This window comes from Leiobunum rupestre, chromosome 3, assembly GCF_980474605.1.
Source record: "Leiobunum rupestre chromosome 3, qqLeiRupe1.1.hap1, whole genome shotgun sequence".
Taxonomy (NCBI): Eukaryota; Metazoa; Arthropoda; class Arachnida; order Opiliones; family Sclerosomatidae; genus Leiobunum; species Leiobunum rupestre.
Window position 1 is genome coordinate 20,866,797 of NC_143386.1, and position 24,219 is coordinate 20,891,015.

At 35.5% G+C, this 24,219-nt stretch overlaps 1 protein-coding gene across 2 annotated transcripts in view; it reads right to left on the reverse strand.

The window, feature by feature from the left end:
• Window positions 1-24,000, reverse strand: part of Shark (SH2 ankyrin repeat kinase) — a 30,896-nt gene extending 6,896 nt beyond the window's left edge. The window contains exons 1-11 of one of the 2 annotated variants that reach the window (XM_090167914.1): window positions 23,882-24,000; window positions 22,299-22,441; window positions 16,098-16,262; window positions 15,898-16,035; window positions 9,309-9,493; window positions 7,391-7,531; window positions 6,375-6,480; window positions 4,612-4,679; window positions 3,960-4,097; window positions 881-1,007; window positions 791-810 (exon numbers count right to left, since the gene is read on the reverse strand). In XM_090167914.1, coding sequence (XP_090024040.1) covers window positions 791-810; window positions 881-1,007; window positions 3,960-4,097; window positions 4,612-4,679; window positions 6,375-6,480; window positions 7,391-7,531; window positions 9,309-9,493; window positions 15,898-16,035; window positions 16,098-16,262; window positions 22,299-22,407 — 1,197 coding nt within the window. In that variant the 5' untranslated portion in view covers window positions 22,408-22,441; window positions 23,882-24,000. The remainder of the gene's footprint in view (window positions 1-790; window positions 811-880; window positions 1,008-3,959; window positions 4,098-4,611; window positions 4,680-6,374; window positions 6,481-7,390; window positions 7,532-9,308; window positions 9,494-15,897; window positions 16,036-16,097; window positions 16,263-22,298; window positions 22,442-23,881) is intronic. The other variant, XM_090167915.1, reaches the window with a different exon arrangement.
• Window positions 24,001-24,219: the final 219 nt, after the last annotated feature.

A 24,219-nucleotide genomic window follows, 5' to 3' on the forward strand; every position in this document is an offset into this window, starting at 1 on the left:
AATATCGTTGTCCTTTGATTTAACTAATATCAGCCATGTTGTATTGGAGCTTTTCACAAATCACGAATTTCCCATAAACGTACAAGAAAAAGATGTTTAAAAAAGTTAAATAAACACTTCCAATTACTAGTTTTTAAGTTAAAGGTCCAGTTACTAGCTATAAAATTTCAATATTTTTAATCAAAAATATTTGTTTTAAAACAATATATACTATATCCTTTAAATATCACAAGACGTAGTCTCAGTATGATAGAGAGTATACGAGAAAGATCACCCAAATTTTTTATTTTATGTGTACAAGAGGTTATGAAGAGCAATATTACTATGGTGCTTAAATTGTTCATTAAAGAAAACTGGTTCCAGTTAAATTTGTGCCCAAACCCTTATCTTTCAAACTATTTATTTACACAGTATTTTGTCATGTTATTTACATAATTATGTTTGTGAATGCTTAATCTCTAACGTGACTTATACAACATTTTATGTTCCATTTGCGTTCTCAGCTCAGCTCCTATCAAGTTTAGCGTGGTCCATTTCCCGCTGTCGGGTGCTCAGAGATTGCCCAAAACTGATCTGCTGATTTTGACAGATCAACATATTGAAAATTTTTGCGCTTTCCTTTTAATTTTTTGGCAAAATGTCAAACCAAGACGCGAAAATTTAAATTACTAGCAGACTAAAAACAACAAAGCGCTGGAATGTGTTAATGGAATGTTTCATTTGTGGTTTTACTCTAATTCGGAGCGAATCTGGTGCAATAAAATGGAAAAAGCTATAAATATAAACTTACTTTGCCTGATGTATTGGTATCTACAACAAAAAAAAATATAATTTTATATTTCATTCGAATGAAATGACATAATACATTCTAATTACTTACCAAACTGCTTTGGCAAAACTGGTTTTACTAAACGATTTGGAAGGCCGTCTGAAAGTCGACTGTAATAATCAACCATTAATTCAAGTGATAGGAAATATGGTCCATCGTCTATAAAGGAAAATTCACCCTAAAATACAAAATAAACGAAATGTTTATAGAAAATATTACTACAAACAAGCTTGGTTTTAAATGATTTGTTTCCTTGATTATTAATTAAATTTGTATTTAAAAGTTGAAATAAAATGAAAATAAACAGCCAGGCAGTCTTGTTCATTTTGAGTCTTTACTTTTAAAGGCATTCCAGGTAAATAAACTGGAAACAGTTTCTTTATATTTTTGCAATAATCCAATCTCTTTTGAGATTCTGATTTAGACTCCAAGTTCTTATTAACAACACAGTTTTATGGGTGAAACCATAAGTCTAATTATATTTCATAAGTGTGCCAGTTAATCAAAATAATTTTTAATAGCAAGGAGTAATATGTTGACTTGGCGAACATAAACAATACTAAAAAAAATAGTTGAAAATAAATTATCGCAAGCTGGGCACAATTCGGTGTATATGCTCACTATGATGGCGAGACAAAGAGCACATATTGGTCTAGTATATTAATCAAATTGGAAAACAAAATGGGAGTCAAGATTTTTTATTTTGTTTTTTTTAAATATCGACATATTGGCCAACACAGACATCATAAAAATACACCAATATATCAGTGCATACCTACTTAAAAATCAAATTCACATACACAAAATATAACCAAATTCCTTGGAATAGCAGCCGGGTATGAAAACAAGATAATTTTACTTAACAGCTTAGCACTATCAAGAACGTACTTAGGTCCATAAGATATTATTCAGATCTTATATTATATTTAACCAAAAGATTAGGGCTGTGCGAGTACTCTATAATCATCGAGTACTCAACATTTCTTTAAGTCAGGTACCCGAACTTGTAACTCTTGTGAAGAAAAATGCAATCCTCGTCGATTATCTAGTATAAAAAATTTACATAGTCGGGTACTCGAATACTTGAATATGCTGCCTTGCTGAATTTGTTGGATTATTATTTTTCCCATCATGTTTGGGTACTTGTCTATTCAACGAGTATTTTACTATTTTGTGTTTACGCCGTAATAATTTCAACGCGGCGCTCTCTGATATTACTATATTAGAATAGGTTTTTAACTGAAAGAGAGATTAAGGGAAGGGAGCTAAACAATAATTGAATGGTAAAAACCCTTTTAATTGAAATTCCTCGTTCGACTAGTGTTAAGTTTTAGTTTCGGTTTTGAGCGTCACTTTTGTAACCGATCTACAACTTAGGGGAAACTGAATCGGTTCTGATAGAAATAAAATAACCTTATTTCAATAAATAAAGACTATTTGGGGAGTGGAAAAGTATTTACAATATTTACGAACCTTATCTATAAATATCAGCGGATGTATAAATAATAGCAGTATAATAAACAATCAACATTACCAGAGAGGAGAGAGCCATGTTATTTTTGCACGAAGACATCAGGCCTATGTAACTTGTGGAGGAGAAAACACACCACTGCAATTAAATTCTGAAGAAGGACAGTGCTGCCAGGTTGAGTCAGGCGAGCTTCTCTGGTGTAAACTACATGCTGACAATTAGATGTCAAGAATCCCCCTTCCCAGCACGGATGCGAGCTTAAATATTGTTGGCTCCCCTGACCTTCGACATTGCTCCCTCTCTCTCCTCAACTAGCGCCATCTCTCTGGAATGACTCTCTTATCAAAAAATAAGTTGGCTTTTAGTTTGTATTTAGTTGGTATACACATTTTAGTCGGTATTAAGTTGGTTTTAAGTTGTCAGCATTTTTCAATAAACTAGTTAAAGGGGTAATAAGTAAGTTGGCAGTATGGTTTTAGTTGGTAATAAGTTGTTTTTATGTATGGTTTTAGTTAGTATTTAGTTGGTATTTGTTCCAAATACAAACTTAAAACCAAGTTCCTAGACCACTTAATTTTTGGTAAGGGCTATGACTAAAATAAAAATAATCTAGGTGTAGGAGTGTCAGGCGTGTCCAAAGTGGGTAAACCACTAAGCCTAGGGTAAGTTGGGTTTACAAAATATACATCAGTTGCACTTTAACACTAGCTTTATTTCTCCTTGAGTTCGGATGGCGGCTTGGCAGTTACGGCACCATTTGGCTTAGGTAACAATTTAGTAGTTTAAATGTTTATTACAGTTAATCAGTCAACTTGTCAATGAATTATTAAGTTTTAAATCGTTAATTCGTTATGAATGATCATACATCAAGTTTATAATGAACCTAAATTCTATTACTGAATTTGTCTCTGATGATACCAATGTTAAGAGCCCATGATGAGACCAGCGTTGAATACGGCAGACAGACTTAGAAGTTAACTTAGATTTATTATAAAGACATATTGAATACTAGCTACATTTTATTATAACCACATAAATTACAAGGCTGACTAGCTTCTTTGGAGGCTAGGTGTCGAGTGATGAACATTAGTGAGGGTCTACTATTAAAGACTATATACCCATTCTTTATCTTATCTACTGACCTTTACCTCTAGGTCTACTAAGGGTGGCGCCATCTCGTGGCTGTGGACGTAATTTATTAGAAGGAACCCTTGGTCCTTACAAGTTTAATACAGTTTTGAATAATCAAGTACTGTTATGAATAATTAAAGAAAAGTAATAAAAAAAAACTACTACGTGAAAAAGGATTTTTTTTATTTAACCGAGTACTCGATTACCAGACTTGATGCTCAACCAAAAAATTTCAAATACTCAGTACCCAACTCGATTGCCTAAAACCACTACTCTCACAACCCTACAGAAGATCCTATACTTTGAGCAGAGATCATTCAATAAATACCATATCCTAGTTTTGTAACCTCCAGATTTAGCTACATGTAGCTTTTAGGAACTCACCATACTGAAAAGTATGGACATTGAATGGGTCCAAGGTCCTTAGTGATCTAAGTACTAACTTTGCAGCACATAAATCATGTAAAAAGTGTATGGTTTTTCATAATAAACAACATCCACATTTTCCATTTTTGGAACAACACTCACTTTCCTATGTATTTCAAAATGATATATGTGACCAGAGTGCACCATACTAAGAACATGATTGTTCACATTTCTACTACTCTTTCGAATAAGAAAAAGGCCGTCAGTCATGCCATGATGATTTAGCAAAGCAGCAGCAGTCTAAGAAATAAAAAAAAAATATTTCAGTTTTGGAAGAATTATTATCAAGAATAAATTCACGTTAACTGAGAATATGCAGGTGCAACTATAGCCACTTCTCCTTCCGTGATTTACGGACGATAGTCTTCACAGTGGGCCCCCTTTAGATGGAAGAGGCCTGGGTTTTTTTAAATACAAGCTGAGCAGAGTGTGGCCTTCATATTCGCAGTTAATGTAATTCATTATTGTTATTATTGATAATTTACTGGAAGAAAGTACACATGCAAGCTTTAAACTTTGGTAAATTTACCAAAGTTTAATTTAGGAATTGTATTTTTTAAAAGGAATTAAAGCATGGTTTAATAAACATTTTATGCCTCAAATCAAACTCTAATGTGTACTTAATTAATAAATATCACAATCGAAATGACTTTTGTGCTTGAACTGTAACCCACAATTTTATTTCTTTATTGTTATTTACCTTATTTATCCATATTTAAAACTGGGTAATTAATATACAAAAATTCAGACTTACCTCTCTAGGCATAGTTCTATGTAGCCAACATGTTTTAGTCATTCTAGGATTTGGAGGTTCAAAGTTTTCTGGAGTGAAAAAAAAAAGAAGTGTAAAAGTAATCTTAAACCTTCTAAATTGAAAAATTGTCTGCTGCAGTTATACCCCTAACTTCTGATTAATATGGTGACCCAAATGTGAAATACTGAAATTTAAACCCCTTTAACGGTTCTTAAACCCGAGTGTGCACAAATTTTATCAAAAACTCTTAAGTTCTTAAAGGATATATTACAGTATTCCAAAACTTTCTCTGCCACCCTAGACGCTGAAGCATATTTTATAGTTTAATTGTAGCTCTTTCCATGTATTTATTTATAGAGAAGTAGAATAACTATGTTGAGATGATACAAAAGCCCTTCGCATGTTTTAGTTTCTCCTATCATGAGAGGGTGAATGATAAAAGGCAACCGTGTGTGTTTCCATCACTTTACATCCAAAAAAGTACCAGGTAAAATTTAGGGGAGGAGTATTCAAACAAATTATATGGTGGTCAGGACAAGAACACAAAATTACCTCAACATAGTCATTCTCCCTAGGTTAGAAAAAATACATTATCGTCATTTGACTAGATATACAGAAATCAAAATTTTAGTGATGTGCAATATTTGTCAAAACAAAATTAGTTTTTGATACGATTTAATTAATTTAAATTGGCTTTAAGGTATACTTAACAGAGTTCTTTTCCTTTCTTTTTCTAAATGCCTAGTTTCCAAAGTGTACTGTTGACAACATTAGTTGCATAAGTCAATTTGTAGTATATTTGTACTATAGTTACAGATTTTAGTAGAACTTCCAACTATAATTCCGGGAGTAGGAATTTATTTCCCCTAAATCCCACAAGAGGTTATATTCCCTTTAATTCACATTTGTGTTTCCTTTGTTCATAAGTAACATAATACCTCAAAGTATGACATTAAGAAATGTTTCTACAACATCCTTTCTTCACAGTGATGCAATTTTTTTATTGAGAAGATATAGCTAACCCTATGCATTAAAATACAGAAAGAAAATAAAAACCACATTTGCATAGTAAAAATTAAATAACATGATGATGCTACCGAACGGTAGCGAAACTAGTCGTGACTAGCATTTTAATAAATGTTATTTAATTTTTACTATGCAAATGTGGTTTTTATTTTCTTTCTGAATTTTTTTATTGTAAATAGCGTCACCCTGTAGCGGCGCCATGAACTAATCTAACCCAACTTCCATTAAGGTGATATTCCGGGAATTTGGAGCACGATTTTGAATTCCACCATTTTTTGGCTTAGCCCCACTATGGTTACGCAGTAGACGAATTTTTTTGGAGTACTATATAATTGGCTAAATTTGAGCTCTGATTCCTTTTGGATGACCAATAGATCAATTCAAATCACAAAAAGGGTGAAACTTCAGGGTTACAGAGTAGCTAGTCATTTTACTGATTTATAATAATAATAATAATCAGCTATAGGCTAATACCCAAGGCACCACCTTAGGCCTAAGTCATCTAGCGACTTTTAAAGCCAATAATGAAAGTAGCCAGGTTACAATGCGTAGGAGGGTGGTGAAGAAGGGATGTAGTAAGAAAAAATGCATGAGCAAGGCTACAAGTGTCATACTTAGAGGAATTACGTTAATTATGATTTGTTACATGCCAAAATACAGTAAAAATTTCAAATACAACTTGAATACATTAAATTCAGACCAAAAGTGAGTTAGAAAATTAAACATAAATTACTTACCAATAACAGATATGCAATTGAGCTGACCAGACTGACACGCTAAATCAGTTGGTGTGAAATTTTCATATGTCCGAGGATGTGATGGTGCTCCATATTCTAACAAAACCTAAAAACATAATTCCATCAAGGTATTTTCCAGCAATATGTAAAATATTAAAGCCATTTTAAAATATTTAAATTTTTGTGTGACCAAGTCGAACTGAAGCTGGCAATTCAAACGGAAAAAGTAAAGCCATTTTGTGGGGGACTTATTATGGGATATTTCTTATGCAACAATTGAGAATATAACCACTATTTTGGAAGATTTATAATATTTAAATTAACAGCTAGTGAAAATCATGAACTTTTCCATAACTAATTAAGAGACGTTCCCTTGAAAGATAAAAGAAACATTCACATAACCGATATAGTCGTATATATTTTCCTTCTTTACCATGGTTTTCTGTAATTACAGGCCGAGAACAGAGATTCCATTTTCTCGTGCGCTAATTTTGACCCCCACATATCTGATCTTGTCGATTTTTTGAGGAGTGACAGCGTGAACAGCTTGACTGACAGCTCAGACTGTTCTTGAATTGAAGGTACTTAATGAACATCAATAAAAGAGGTAAGGAACAATACCCAGAATTGTCCAAGCAATCACTCAAGCGGTCATAGATGTCAATCAAGTTGTCACTCGTCTAAAAATCGAGTACAGGATTAGAGGGAAGGAAATTAACTGTGTTCTCGGTCATTAAAAAAGTTTTTAAATATAAGATCTGTTACTTAGCTTGATTTTATTTTATTAAAATTCTCGGGAGCTTTCGGACCATAGTCCTTCTCCAGCCACATTTAATGGTAACAGATATAGTATTTTACTACACAATTTGGAAAACGAATGATTTTGGTTTTGATAATTTTTTGGGAAATAGCTCACGCCCAAAAGGCCAAGAACATTGACATTCTCGATAACCTAAATAAGTACTGGGTGCTATTGGTACAAGTAATTGATAAAAAATATCTAGAAAAATATTTACCTCAACAACTTCAGCATTTCCATTCATACAAGCTTCATGCAAAGGCACAAAACCAGTTTCAGAAGCTCTAATTTGTGGATTCGCTTTTCCATAATGAAGAAGAATTTTACAGCACTCATATAATCCAAGACGAGCGGCATACTGAAATAGAATAAATGCAAAATAAACATTTGCAAGCCTAACAAAATCAAGATATTTGAGGTCCCTTCTCTCCTTTTTCTGCCTGTTTTTTTGTATACAGTTGACACTGATTTTGTGCCACTAGGATTAGCTCCTAGCCCAGCAGTGGCCTTCTAGTGCACACCTATGGATCTTAATGAACACTGCTTAATGGCTACACCACTGGCTATTTAACGTAATAAGATGAATTTATTTAACCACTTAAGAATAAATTGCATATTCAAATGCCAATGTAAAGAATTTTTTAGAAAATATTCTACTAAAGTGACGTTATACTATGTATAAAAGAAAAAGAGTTACTGATGGTCGCAGTGTAGCCAGCCAGCAGAGTGAGGAAACAAAAACTATCACAGTAATACAGCGCCCCCTGGTGACAATGGACATCATTAATGGTTATGCAAATATATGGCAAAGTTAAATTTGGTTTACCAACCTTTCACAAATTCAACATAAAAAATGTGCTCTTATTAAGTTTACACATTGTTATAAAACTAAACTGTTATTTGAAAATTACTGGGATGTAAAACTCAGTGGCTCACTAACTTACTGATTTCAATTTTTCAACAGACTAATTTTATTTAATTCTGGGTGTACCACCCCTTACCAAAAAATAAGTTGGATTTCAGTTTGTATTTAGTTTGTATACACATTATTAGTTGATATTGAGTTGGTATTAAGTAGTCTCAAGTTGTCAGCATATTTCAAGTTACAATTAAAGGGGTAATAAGTTGTTATTCAGTTGGTAGGAAAATACTGCTTTTGCTAAGTTTATAATTAGTTGGTTTTTAGTAGTCAGGAAATTACATAATATTTTTAAGTTGGTTTTTAGATGTTTCCCTAGTAGGATTTAAGTTGCTTTTAAGTAGTTAAATGTAAATGTTGATTCTGGTTTAGTTGGAAATAAGTTGATTAATAAAGAGGATTTAAGTTATTTTTAAGTAGGCATTTGTCCCAAATACAAACTGAAAACCAAGTTGAAATACAAGTTGTCCTAAGTGGTTTTTAGCCAACTTATTTTTTGGTAAGGGACTAGTAAAACTAACATTTAGATCTGTACATAATTACATACATAAATGAAATATTTTTGACATCTTAATGAAATAAGTTCCAAGTAAGAGATAAATTTAAAAATATAGCATACGAAAATGTATAGAAGAAATGGATAAACCTAATCCTGCCATCTTGATCTGACTGAGATTTGTTTACAAAAACATGATACAATTACTTTACATGAAATCAGTTATTAATATTAATATCACTTTCTATTTGACACCAAAAGATTATCTTGGAATCAATCTATGACATCATATTGCTCTTGACCCAAATTGAGAGAAATAGAACAAACTGAGGATTGTAGTGATTAATTCTTGCACTAAAAAGAATATGCAATTTTTTTCCCAAATGTGGTTTACACAAAAATCTTGATCGAATTGGGTTCTTCATCCATTTTTTATGAGTAAATCTAGAGAAAAAATGGCTTATAGAAGATCAGAGTGCACAAAAGGAATGAGAAATTTCAATCAGGGTGGTCTCAGAGTGCCCTAGAGCAGTGCAAAATGCAAAACGATATTTTTCAGTGGAATGTTAAACACAATAGTACAATCCACAAAAATTAATTGTCTACCAAATTCCTAGTCTGACACCCAAGGGCCCACATTGCAGGGCCTGTAAATCCATGTTTTCATATTAAAGTACCCCTAAAGGTGAAAGTTAATCACGCTAGGACTTTAGTACTCACATGCAATGGTGTTAGTCCTTCAGAATCTTTATTATTTGGACTGGCTCCAGAATCAATTAGCATATTTAAAATTTCAGTGTTGTTCTTTATAACAGCCAGATGAACAGCAGTTTGACCATCTTGGTTTTTAGCATCTAAGCTATGGTAACCTGACTTAAGAAGTTCCCCCACTACAACCAAATCACCTGAAACATATTAGAGAACATTAAATTTTTTTAAGTTTAGTATGATTCCCCTGATTATCATGAGTGACGTAATGCATTGGACCTATACTAAACCACAGAATTAAAACAAACTATAAGAAGAGAGTTATTATTGGTAACGTTCAGAAAAACAACTTAATAAATTAACGCTGTTTGTCCTAGAATGAGTCGCTTAAACTTTTTTATTTGAAACTTGGTCAATTGCACCTTTACCAAAAAATAAGTTGGATTTCACTTTGTATTTAGTTTGTATACACATTATTAGTTGATATTAACTTGGAATTAAGTAGGCTCAAGTTGTCAGCATATTTCAAGTTACTAGTCAAAGGGGTAATAAGTTGTTATTCAGTTGGTAGGAAAATACTTCTTTTGCTAAGTTTGTAATTAGTTGGTTTTTATTATTTTTAAGTTGGTTTTAAGCAGTCAGGAAGTTACATATTATTTTTAAGTTGCTTTTACCCCAGTAGCACACGTAGTGCGTTTTACGGTTGGGTAGCCCTTACCAAAAAATAAGTTGGATTTCAGTTTGTATTTAGTTTGTATACACATTATTAGTTGATATTGAGTTGGTATTAAGTAGTCTCAAGTTGTCAGCATATTTCAAGTTACAATTAAAGGGGTAATAAGTTGTTATTCAGTTGGTAGGAAAATACTGCTTTTGCTAAGTTTATAATTAGTTGGTTTTTAGTAGTCAGGAAATTACATAATATTTTTAAGTTGGTTTTTAGATGTTTCCCTAGTAGGATTTAAGTTGCTTTTAAGTAGTTAAATGTAAATGTTGATTCTGGTTTAGTTGGAAATAAGTTGATTAATAAAGACGATTTAAGTTATTTTTTAGTAGGCATTTGTCCCAAATACAAACTGAAAACCAAGTTGAAATACAAGTTGTTGTAAGTGGTTTTTAGCCAACTTATATTTTGGTAAGGGATAGTACTATAGTGTAAATAATAATACATGTTTAACAATTTAACCTTATGATTTATCGCCTTCTAGAAGCGGTAAAACGATCAACCATTTTGATACTGGGAAAAGATATAGATGTAGAATCTTTAATAAAATTATGGTTCAAACACGCAAATGATAGGAACGGGGGACGCCTAAGGAGAAGCTTAAAAGCAATGGAGTCAAAAGACACTAACTAAAAATGACCAGGAACTTGTGTTTAAAACTTATTTTTTTAAATTAATGATTATCAGTACAAAATAAGTCATGTATAATAAAAAAGACAAGATATTTAATGACTAAAATTTAATATTAATATAACATTTTATTCCGATAGGCGAGCTTTCGAACCAAAGTCCCTTTTCAAGCCATAGTTGGGTACATGCTTAACTATGACTTGAAAACGAACTTCGGTTTGAAAACTCCTATTGAAAATAAAATATTACATTATTACATTAAAATTTTAGTCATGAATTATCTTATCTTTTTATCAATCATTTTAAATAAGTTATTAACAGTGTCTAAACGTTGACCTATAAATATTATATCAAACTGTTCAATTAAGTTTTTTTTTCGAGCATAGCAAAAGTTTGTTAGCCAAAGTATTTTAAATATGTTTTTATTAAAATGTCTTAAACATTTAAGAATGTATGTTTGTCATTTAATTACATCCATGTTAAATTAGTACTGTTAATTGATATATTGGTAGAGCCTATGACTATACAGCCTTCATTTTTGCAAAACAGCATAATATTCGTCGGCCGACTGATAAGCTTGATGTTTGGTCAGCAAATTCACTTATATTAAGTAGCGCCGACTGACATAGTCTTGATGTTTGGTCTACAACGTTACTAAAAATAGGTAGGGCCGACTGTTATGCAGTGATTTTTTGGTCAGGATAGTGCAGGTAATGTCTATTATGACCATAATTCCGTTTCACCTAGAGCTTGTATATTGGTACGCAAGGACATTCATGCCCTTCCGCTCTCAATCTATCACTCTAGGGACACTGCCGTGGTTAACATCATTTCCCCTTTCGCTGATGGGAATGATGAACTCACGCTGACATATGCTTACTTTCCTTACGATGATGCTCTGCCCCCACCATCACAGGTGACCAATCTGGTCAACCACTGTGAGCGGTCGGGAATAAACTCATCATAGGTTTTGATGCGAACGCTCACCATGTTAACTGGGGCAGCAGCAACTGCAACGATCGTGGTGATAAGCTAATGGAATACATGGTCAGTACGAAACTTCATATTCTTAATAAAAACAATGAACCAACTTTTGTTACCCGTAACAGAAGTGAGGTCATTGATCTCACGCTGTGCACAGAAAATGTCGCAGATCTAATTAATGACTGGCATGTGTCTAGTGAACCATCACTGTCGGATCACAGACACATTTGCTATAAAGTCAGGATGAAAGTGGTTCAGGTTTATACCGAACTTCGTAATCCCAGGCGAACTAATTGGTCTGGTTTTAGGGATGATTTAAATTTTCATCTGAAGGATGATAAGCCTAGGCTGTCATCGGTGCTGGATTTTGATTTGGCTGTTGATCGCATGCAACATGCCATTATCGACTCCTACCACCGTAACTGTCCGGTGAAGTCTACCAACCAGCCAAGGCTAGTTCCTTGGTGGAGCCATGAGATTGGCAGGCTTCGCAAAGAGTCCAGAAGGCTGTTTAACAAAGCTAAGAGGTCGGGTCACTGGGTTGCCTACAAGCAAACCCTCACTGCGTACCATAAGGTTGACTTCATTTTTTCTAAAGATTTTGGAGAAATTGGTAGACAACTATATTAGGGGAGAGGTTTTTTCTCATACTCCTCTCTCGACGGCTCAGTATGCCTACCAAAAAGGCAAATCTACTGAGACTGCCCTTCATGGCATAACTAATTGCATTGAAAGGGCTATTAACTTTAAGGAAATAGCTCTAGCAGTGTTCCTTGACATTGAGGGCGCTTTTGATAAGTGCGCAGTCATCATGAAGGCTGCAAAGCGCTTTGGCATCAACGACACTGTGTCTCTGGATCAAAGCTATGCTGACGAATCGTGTGGTGGTATCCTCCCTGCTCGGTGAATCCCTTATGGTCACTACCAGCCGTGGTTGCCTGCAAGGTGGTGTTCTATCACCTCTGCTGTGGTGCCTGGTTGTGGATGAACTTTTGGTGAGGCTAGATAGAGATGGGTGCCGCTACTTCGGCTATGCCGACGATATCGCCATCTTTACGGGAAAGTTCCCCAACACTATTAGCGATTTAGTAAGAAGGGCTCTTGCATCAGTGGAAAACTGGTGCAGGGAATTTGGTCTTACGGTCAATCCTAATAAAACGGTACTTGTTCCTTTTACTCGTAAAAGGTTGCAAAACTCTTTTAATGAAATCTCCTTATTTGGGACTATTTTAAGCGAAAGCACGGAGGTGAAGTACCTTGGTGTTATTCTCGACAACAAACTAACGTGGAAGCCTCACCTAGACTCTATAGTTAAGAAGGCTAAGATGTTACTTTGGAGGACCAGGAGTGCAGTTAGCAAGTCATGGGGGCTTAGCCCTAAAGTGGTCTTCTGGCTGTACACCATGATCGTCAGACCATTGCTCTCTTATGCTGCAGTGGTCTGGTGGCCAAGAGTCCGTATTAAGACTGTGCAGAGCGATCTGCTCACCCTGGCTTGTGTCAGCATCACACGAGCTATGAGAACAGCCCCAAGTGCTTCTCTAGAAATTCTCCTAAACATTTTTCCTCTTCATCTTTTCATAGAGGAAGCTGCTGCTATGGGAGCCTATAGGCTTAACCAGAATGGTTGGTGGAAGGCGAATACTTTTGATAACAGCCACACCAAGATCTTTCGGGAAATTTCATGTCAGTTACCTGTTTATCTAATGGGTTCTGATATGATGACTACGAAGCTACATTTTAGTAAGTCTTTCAATACTTATTTTCCAAGCCGTACAGAGTGGGCCAATCATAGTACCCTCGGGGCCAGAGGAGAAATCGTCTGGTTTACCGATGGGTCTAAGACCCGCTCTGGCTCTGGTTCGGGGATGTATTGTCTTACTAGTAATCTCGGCTTCTTTGAAAGCCTTGGTGTCTATGCTAGTGTTTTCCAGGAGGAAATTGACGCTATCTGCTTCTGTGTTGACTTTTGTCTTAAAAAGCTTCATGGCAAGGTTATCCAAATTTATTCGGATAGTCAAGCAGCCCTCAAGGCTCTCAACCAGTTTCAGGTCTCTTCAAAACTGGTTTATAGCTGTTTGAACCTCCTCTCGGAGCTAGGCACCAACAATAAAGTTCAGCTCTATTGGGTTCCTGGCCATCGGGGGTACTATGGTAATGAGAGGGCCGATGTCTTAGCCAAGAAGGGGACAGAGGCCGGGTTATTTGGTCCTGAACCTGCCGTTCCTATCAGCTCTAGCATAGTTCGCGGCCTTATCTCTAACGCCATGACTGACCGTCAACTCAAGCTTTGGCTTGAGATGGATGGCCAAAGGCAGGCTAAAGAGTTTATCTCGGGCCCCTCTAGGCAGAGAGCTAAGGCGTGTCTCTCGCTTTCCAAATCTAGTATCAGGTTGCTCGTTGGCCTACTAACAGGTCATTGTCTCCTTAACAGACATCTTTACCTGATTGGAATCAGTGATGATCCAATCTGTAGGGCATGTCAGGCTGAGGAGGAAACCGCCTCTCATGTGCTTTGTAGGTGCGATTACTACGTGGCCCAAAGATTCGAGCATCTTGGTATGCATCAACTGGAAACTTCTGATTTCTATAATATGCCAGCCAAGAGGATTCTCCGTTTTGTGTCGGATATTGGACTTTTTAAGTCTTAAGGTTCGGGTTTGCACAATGGACCTCTGGTCGACGTGCGCGAACGGGCATTTTCTTAGCCCTTCACCCCTTCATTAATAATAATAACAATAATAATAATGAAAACAATTTGGTTCAAGGAAGAATATTGTTTGCCAGATATAAGGCCGTGTCTGGTATTTGGGGTAGTTTTTTGGGAGCCCATATCTCTGAAACGAAGCACTTTAGGACCCATGTTTATTAGACATTTTTTACTCATAGAGACCCATAGAATGCATATAGAAAATTTCGGTACTCTCTATCCATAACACCCTGTATATAAATTAAATATGAAAGTAATTTATTTATAAAATCAACATGTTAAATTAACTGGTAATGCGCCTTAGCGAAGTGAGCTGCTAAAGGAACCCAAGTGACACACTAAATGAGCTCCAGGCAAGTATACATACTGTACAATAAAAAACAAGGCAGATTCTTATCTGACATAACCTTGAGAACAAAACATCGTAACGTGGATGGTTTTTACATATACATAGAAAGTTTTATCGTTATCTTCAATAGATGCAAAAACTTAATTTGCAGAGAAATGGAAAAAGTTGGGTGAAGTGAACGCTGATGCTGGTAGAGGGATACAAAATATCATTATCAGACTGATAATTTCAAATGCTGCAACATGGGTTACGGATCCCTTGAAATGCCAAATATTGCCTTTCCTGTTCCCTTTAAATATAAGAGTATGAGGGATCAATTAGGAAATACGGAATTTACGTAAAATTGTTATTATTTGGAATTTTAGCAGAATATTGAAATCAAGCAGAATCAACGGTTCTTTTAAGGAATCCACGGAATCAAAAGTGAAATCAGAAAAATCAATTTGGATTACGAAAGAATCAGAATGGAATTAAGGCAGAATCATGGAATCAAATGAAAAAAATGATTTTTGGAATCAACGAGAATCAACTAAAATTCCTTGATTCCGAATCTTGTACAGTGCTACCTGGCAGTTTAGTTCAGAACTATTCAGTTCAGTTAATATAACAAAGACTAGTTAATTTATGATTAAGAAAATACATAAAATACTAATAGAAACTTCCTCTCATGTCCTGTGTCTGTGCTTTTTATGCACAATGGACCTACCTCTGGTCGAATTGTTAGGTTAGTCTTGACCCAATCCCTACTAATAATAAACTGATAACGTACAATAACCAGCCAGAAAATGTATTTCAGAACAACCAATAACTTCACTGAAGTTGTTTGAGAATGAAAAAATTAGCCTTTAAAAAATTTAAGGTTTTCTTTTATTAATTTAAAAGAGCAGGTTCAGTACGTTATTGAATCTGGCGACAGACTGGTTTCGTTACTCCATCAGCCAAGCGCACAGTGTTCTTTGATAGCTAAATGTAAACTTTATTTTTTTTTTGGTCTCCCCACTGTGGAAACAGGATCACGTGCAAACTTGCACTCATCAAAGCTACAAATGTCTACTCCCCAAATTTACTCGGGATTAGATGTAGTTTAAGCTCCCCCCCATGCCTCTATGCATTTTTGCAGCAATGGGGGGGGGGGAGCAACGGATCCTTAGACATTCCAAGTGTATTCATGTATAGTTTCCTAACCAATATAATGAAACAATACCTCCTGATGTTGCTCTATGCAGTAAATTTGATCTTCCATGGCATCTTATTTCTGGTGGAGGTGGCTGTCCTGGACAAAATGGACCAAGTTTCGATATAAGGCCCCTTTCACCTTCTTGATAATACGCTACCAGAGTTTCTAGAGAAAATATATCAAAGGTCATCATGGAATTTGCAAATTGACTTTAGAAAAAGTGTAACCTATTCCATGTAAAATTGGACCTTCATCAATACTGTAAAAAGCATCATCTCCTCTTCTTATAATTTGGTAGTGAATAAACTCATCCTCGTTAACAACGCTTAAAACGTAATCCCCAGGTGATGTGGTACTTTCCCTCACTAAGAATTGGCCTTCGTTTTTTCCATCTGTGAAAACAAATCAATCTTGATATATGAAGTATAACTAGGCATGTGCGAGCACTCAAAAACCATTAGAAGAGAAATTTGAAACAATTTCCAGTTTGAAATTGAAGCCAAGGCTTATATATCGAGTACTCGAGAAGCTTATTTTAAACAAGTACCAATATTAGATTTTATTTTGAAAAGTGTATGAAACTAAAAATATAAAACTTTGCAACGCCTAAGCTATTCTATTGGTTGAAGATAAAATATAGATTCTTCCTGATTGGATAGAATTTCAAAGTGAGTAGATGTACAAAACGAAAATAAAACTAAAACCTTAACGTAGAATGCTCTGTACGTTTTTAATCTTGTCTACTTTTAGATGTGGTTAACTAACTTCTTCAGTTCAGAGATGAGCAAAAATTGGGAGCGCTCATTTTTGAAAATCCTTTGCAGTGAGCGAGCACTTAAAAAACAATTTAGTTGCAGTGAAAACCGATTACCCCTGCAAAATTAAATGTGGAATTTCTATGGCGCATAATTAAGTTGTTATCCTAATTGGAACGTATGGTTAGCAAGCCCGCGTATGAACTTGAGTTGACACTGCCTACACATCACTACGTATAGAGTTCGAAAAGTTCCTTCGTAAGGTTTTATATCCCCTTTTTCCCCAAGGAAAAAAGGTATTTTTACTCCCACTACCCAGCAGGTGGTCGTCTGCCACATCCTCAGCTAGACAGTGACCGTTGATGCCATCTTCTTTGTTCACTCTTTTTTTAGGGTTATCTCTCCATATAGGCTAGTATAAAAAAAGCTGAAACCAGACATTTCAACTTTAAGGGCAGCCTGCTAGAGTTAACATAATAGATTTTGAAAAACATATTGAAGGCTTCTAATCATTGTAAACGCCTTAAAATAAGTTATTATATAATAATCATTATTTCCAGAAGCATCCGACCCATTATGTACGCCACTGATTACATACGTAGACAATAAAATTAGGTCCATCAGCTTTAAAAGATGAATTCAATCGCTCTGGCAAATCTCTCTAGACTATGTGGCAGTGCTTTCTAGTGCACTATTCGGCCGCTAGAGGACGCAGCGCTCAAAAGTGAGCATGTTAGGGCGTCAATCAGCCAATCTCGCTCAACGCGCTGTAAACGAACAGACTGAGATAATTTTTGGCGCAGCCTGAGCTGGCTCAGTTGAAGAAAGAGTTTTATATATGTAAGGTGATAAAAGTAACAATGTTAAATTTGCTCAAATTTACATTTCAAGGGCCAATAGAGTGGCATTCTGATCACTTAAAGTCTTGTACTAAAAGAGTTCAGGATCTTGTACTAAAGAGCGGTGAGTGATCAGATAAAACAGCAAGCATACACTGGTATTATTGTGATGTGTAAACGTTTTGTCACTTTGACCTACCGCCACTAGGGGGCGTCATCATGCAGGTTATTTTGTCTATTTGTCTAATCAGTCAGTTCTGGACTAGCTCTTCTAGTGATAACTTCGTAAAATATGTTTTCCCTAACTTATTGTACATATGAGTTTTAATATTATTTAACAAAATAAACTATGTCCGTTTAACGCAAATATTAGTGTTTTATTTTCCAAACCTCAACAAGTGGTAGCAGACGCTTGGTTACTTTCCTCAATGTGGCGCCGATTTTTAGAACGGTTTTAAAAACGGGCCTATTCTTCATTGGACATGCATGGTTTTTGAAAACGATTTTGGCCAAGGGTTTGGTCTGCAGGATGTATCAAGGTATTGTTCCAGTTAAAATGTTTTGTACAAGATTTTCAAGTTAAAGAACTGCAAACCAAATAAGTCAAGATAACAAAATGGCGGAAGGCATATCTTTGGTTGCTCATATGACTAAGTTACATTCAAGCAATAATTATAGAAGTTGGCAATATGAAATTAAAATGATTCTAAACGAAAGATTGCTTTGGGGAATAGTAGATAAATCTGAAACTGCGCCAGGCTCAGAGGCTAAAGAGGAACTGAAACAAAAATATAAAGAGAGAGAGGCCAAGGCTTATTCTATATTAGCACTAAGCATTAATGAAGATTTAAGAAGTATAATAGAGGGTGTACAAACTGCTGCAGGCATATGGGATGCCCTTCAAAATGTTTTTGAGCCTAAGTCAAGAGCAAGAATTGCTGTTTTAAGAAAATAATTTAACAACCTTGAATTTCAAGCAGGTGAAACCATGCCTGGGTTTATAGGAAGAGTTATGGCAGTTAAGAGACAGTTGGACAACGCTGGGAAGAAGATCGATGATGATGAAGTTGCGTACCAACTCATTGGATCATTGCCTGAGTCATATCAACCTTTGGTTCAACATATGTATCAATTAGATGACGCAGCTTTTACGTCGTAAGCGATCAAGAACATTTTACTGGCCGAGTATGGGAGGCAAAGCCGAGCAGTTTTTCAGGAATCAAACGGTAATGCATTAGTTGTCCAGAAAAAGTTAAATGGTTCACGAGAAGATAACCAAAACCGGGATAACTCACTGAAGCAACAAGAAGATAAATTTCAAGGAATTTGTTACAATTGTCGAAATAGAGGACACAAGGCGGAAAGTTGCCAACTAGAAAAACCCGGACGTGGGAGGAGTTTCCGGAGAGGCACTCGGGGTCGGAGAGGTCGTTCAAATGAGATGTCAAGACGGGGGTTCTTGGCAACGGCTTTTTGTACATCCAACGCCACAGACCAGTGGATTATTGACTCTGGGGCAACGCATCATTTTTGCAACCGAAGAGACTGGTTTAGTACGTATACTCGTTTACACGGCTGCATACCTGAAGAATAGAATGAAGCATGCTAAGCTTGATAATCAAGTACCTCTGGAACGTTGGACAGGTCACAAACCGAGCGTAAGACACCTGAAACGAATAGGATGTCTATCATTTGTACATGTTCCAAAACAACGAAGAAAGAACAAATTAAAACAGAGGGCAAAACTAGGAGTTCTTGTGGGCTATTCTTTTTCTACCAGAGGTTATAGAGTCTGGGATCCAGAAGACAAGATTGTAAGAGATACTAAACATGTCACTTTTGATGAAGAAATGATTGGGGTCCTTCATATTCAAGATTCTGGTACAGTCCAAAAGCAAGAACATGGAATCTTACGAGTCCCATTATGGTCAACCTCGGAGCCGAATGTAAAGAGCGTAGAAATTTTGCTAGACGAAAATAAGGATATACATTGGGAATCACCAGAAGAGATTCAGATTCCTACCAAATCAGATGAAGAGACATCTGTAGTCGAAGAGAACCCAGAGGAAGAGTATAAAGTTATTCCGGAACTACCTGACAAATCTAAGGATGAATTACCCGATGGCTGGAGTCGGGAGGTTCATGTTCGTAAGAAGGGGCAAACGAAAGGAGATGTTGATATTTATTACAAGGGTCCTTTTGGAGGAAATACTTTAAGATCGAAACCTGATGTGGCAAAATATCTCCAGGCGCACAATTTAAATTTAGATCTCAACTTATTCGATTTTTCGAAAAAGAATTTGGATATTTTCTTATCAGATCTACGTGTGGAAGACAATGATGAAGATAAATACGCAGCATATCATGCAGAGGTTATTATACCGAAGAATTATGAACAAGCAATCAAGTCACCTCAACATCAACAATGGCAAGAAGCAATGGAGGAAGAGATGAAAACGTTACACCAAAGAGATGTAATAGAAGTTGTTCCAAGACCAGAAGATAAGAAAATCCTGGGTTGCAGATGGGTATACGCACTTAAAAAGGACAACAACAATCAAATCCTACGTTACAAAGCCAGATTAGTGGCACAAGGCTATACTCAAGTAGAAGGAATTGATTATGAGGAGTCATTTTCACCCGTAGTTGACTTTTCTTTGATACGAATGTTTATTGCCATTTTTGTAGTCGCAATGGGATGGATACACTGCCATCTAGACGTAAAAAATGCATACCTATACGGAACCCTAGATCAAGAGACGTATATGACAATGGTACCTGGTTTTGAAATGGCAAACGTTTTATCACATTGTATTAAATTGAAGAAGGCTTTGTATGGATTGCAACAAAGTGGGCTGCAATGGTTCAAGGAACTTGACCGATCTTTTAAAGAGTTGGGTTTTCAAAAATTCCCCGGAACAAATTGTATATATCACATACCCAATCACGTCATAATCCTAGTATATGTTGACGACTTGGCAGTACTAGCGAAGAATAATAACATATTAGAAGATACGTACCGAAAAAGTATAAAAAGACTGGGACCTCTGAAGAAATTCTTAGGTGTTGAATTTGAAGATGTAAAGAATGGAATGAAACTTCACCAATCGACTTACATCAAAGAAATGGCTGGAAAGTTTGGAATACATCTGGAGAAAACAGTCAACCTGCCTATGAATTCAAGTGTAATATTGACGAAAGAAGATTGTCCAGTTGAAGAGGCAGAGAAAGAACATATGAAGAAATTTCCATATCGTTCATTAATAGGAAGCTTATTATTTATAGCCCATAGAACCAGGCCAGATATACTGTTTTCTGTGATAGTTCTATCGCAGTTTAACAGTAATCCAGGGTTTCAACACCGGAAACATCTATGCCAGCTCACCAGATTCGTATTATCAACTGCAGATTGGGGATTACATTATCAGAAACAACAGAATACCAGATTAGTCGCATACACAGACAGTGACTATGCATCAGATCGAGATTCAAGACATTCGATAAACGGTTATGTATTCTATGTCGGAACATCACCAGTCATCTGGAGAGCTATGAAGCAGAAAAGTGTCACACTATCTACGATGGAAGCAGAATTCATTGGTATATCAGAGACTGTTAAAGAACTTTTATGGTTGATGCCCATAATCAATGATTTACACATTTTTGGTATAAATTTTCCCAAGACATTAATTTTCTGTGATAACCAATCCGCTATACATTTTACTAAAAATAATATTGAAAAATATAATTCTAAACATATAGATATAAGATATAAATTTACTAGAGAAAAATATGCAGAAGGTGTTTTTGATATAAAATATGTTAGATCTAAAGATAACGTTGCAGACATATTTACGAAACCTTTAAGTAGAATTAATTTTGATAATTGTGTTGAAATACTACATCTAAAACCTGAGTGTGGCATGCCAAAGTAGGGGGAGTATTGTGATGTGTAAACGTTTTGTCACTTTGACCTACCACCACTAGGGGGCGTCATCATGCAGGTTATTTTGTCTATTTGTCTAATCAGTCAGTTCTGGACTAGCTCTTCTAGTGATAACTTCGTAAAATATGTTTTCCCTAACTTATTGTACATAGCTTGTAAATAAATGAGTTTTAATATTATTTAACAAAATAAACTATGTCCGTTTAACGCAAATATTAGTGTTTTATTTTCCAAACCTCAACAGGTATACTTAAAAAGGAACAGAATTTCATCATTATTAATTTTTTATTATGTATTTATAATGATTGTTCTCAGATTAAAATAAATTTGAAAAAATTATTGTCAGAATCTGTTTTATTTTTTAATAATATTAAAGGAAAAGTCCAGGTTGGGTTATTTCAAAGATCATGTTTAAATATACTAAAAAATATCAGTCGTAAAATTGTATCTTTTTTTAGTGACGAGAAATTAATTTTTAAACGAGTGAAATTTACCGCCAAGCGAGCTGCCATTTTCTTTCGCCTTCCCTCACCAGACCGCACGCGGAGCAATCGCGCGCGGGGAACAGAGCGCTGTTAAAGCCTGTTATAGCGCGAACAGCGCGTGATTAAAGTCCTAAAACGTCACCCCGAAACAAAAAATGGCAGATCGCTTGGCGGTAAATTTCACTCGTTTAAAAATTAATTTCTCGTCATTAAAAATAGATACAATTTTACGACTGATATTTTTGAGTTTATTTAAACATGATCTTTCAAATAGACCCAAGTTTTACCAAACCTGGACTTTTCCTTTAACTGTTTTTTTAATATTTTTTAATTTTTCATAAATTTTTTATTATGTTCACTTTTCTTTTATAAATTGGTTACAATGTATTAAAAACCAACTTACTAATTGTAAGTATGTGTTCAGTTGTATCTCTAGTGATTTTCCCATGGTACCAGCTTATAGCCTCATCTGGCGACTGACGAGGCGAAAGAGGCTGTTTAATTGTCAACATAGAGAGTTACGGATTGGTATTCCAGAGAAAATACCTTGAAAAATAAAAATTATTAACACTATTTTCTACCATAGAGTTAATCACTACAAGAAGCTTGACACGCCAAAGCAATTCTATAGTTCGCCATTAAATGTTCTTAAGGACCCAAACTAAAATCTCAGCCTTCCATTGCACCATGTAAGGTTTACATGGGAAAAGAGTGTAGGGACCAAGGGTTCCTTGCACATAAATTATCCCCATAGATGGCGCTCCAGCCGAGAAGGAAAGAGTAGCATATACACGCTTGGTACTCACGATCAGTAAACCTAGCCAAGATAAGGGTAGATATATATAGGGCAGTACCAACCTCTGTCCCTCACTCCACACCTAGCCTCCAAAGGAGCTAGGCTTTCTGTATTAATTTATGTGGTTTTAATAATAAAATGTAGCTAAGTAAAGAACTATCTTAATAAAGTCATGTCTTTCTTTGAACCTGTCTGCCTTATTTTCCTGCTGTGGTTTCTCTGGACCACAGTATCATCAGAGATGTTTCCCCCCCCCCCCAGGAACAATTAGTTCCTTCCAAGAGAAACCAACAAGATGACAACAAGGGAAGCGTAGAGCATGGTGGGCTTGAGACACAATTAGCGAAAGGAGATCATCAAAAGCAGACGCTTTATTTTATATTAACAAATCTCGCCCCTTCTTTTTATCTTAGCTGGCAAAATCACTGTCAAATTAGTTTGATGGTTATAAATACAAGCGAAAACGCACTCAAGTCTCAAAGTTGAAAATAGCTAACTAATATAATAGAGTAGTACCACTCCGTAGCTTTGGCCATGGCCGCCATTGCAAATTTGTTATAAATAAGAAAAAGTATGGGTGACATCGTGTGACATAGCACTGCCTTTACTCTATAGTAAATTGCTGGTCAGTCCTTAACCACATAATGATTCATGTTGTCATTGGTGAAACAGACTATCATTAAAGAACATGCCATTGTGAGGATAGGAAGTGTCATACTTATGTTTATTCTGTTACTTATGGTGCAATTAAAAATGTCATTCTTTGATTATCGTAGTCTCACTATAAATTTGAGTATAGATAAAATATACTCTTCCAGCCAGTGACTTTGTAAAACAAAACATTTTACAATGATAAACCAGACAACGATTACAATGGAGCATTGAGTGTTGCTGGAGAATAACCAGATAAAATAAGTGTCAAATCAAAACACTAATGTTCCATTGTAATTATCCATTTATTTCTTAGTATTTTTTTTGATCAGGCTGAAATCAATCCTGCGTGAATAGATAACCAAAACAACTCAATTTATCATTACTCCAACAGTACTGTAAGTCACAAATCACACAATAGCTAATAATTTTGCATTTTCATAAACTTTCAACTATGTCATTAGTACAGAGATAAGAGAACTGTGCAAGTATTTAGCACGTTTCAAATACGACAATAAAAATCAAATCAAAATACCTACCTCTATTCTACCATATAAATTCAAACAACCCATAAAGGCATTGAGTGACTTATCGTCCATGCAGCTGTTTAAATAGGGCAGAAAATAAAGCAGACGGCATTTTCTAGGCGAGCTTTATATAAACGGGTACGTTCAACAACTAGGTAACGTTCATTCAACGTAATCTTAAAAAAAACTCAACGTTTCAACGGTGGGTATCGTGACGTCATCAGTTGTTGAACGGCAAAATAAATTCAACGCTTCAGCGTTGAGAATTTATTTGTTGAACGGGGGATGCGTTGGATTGTTGAATTTTTTTGGGCGTCGTATTCAAAAATCATGGAAAGGAAAAGGAAGCT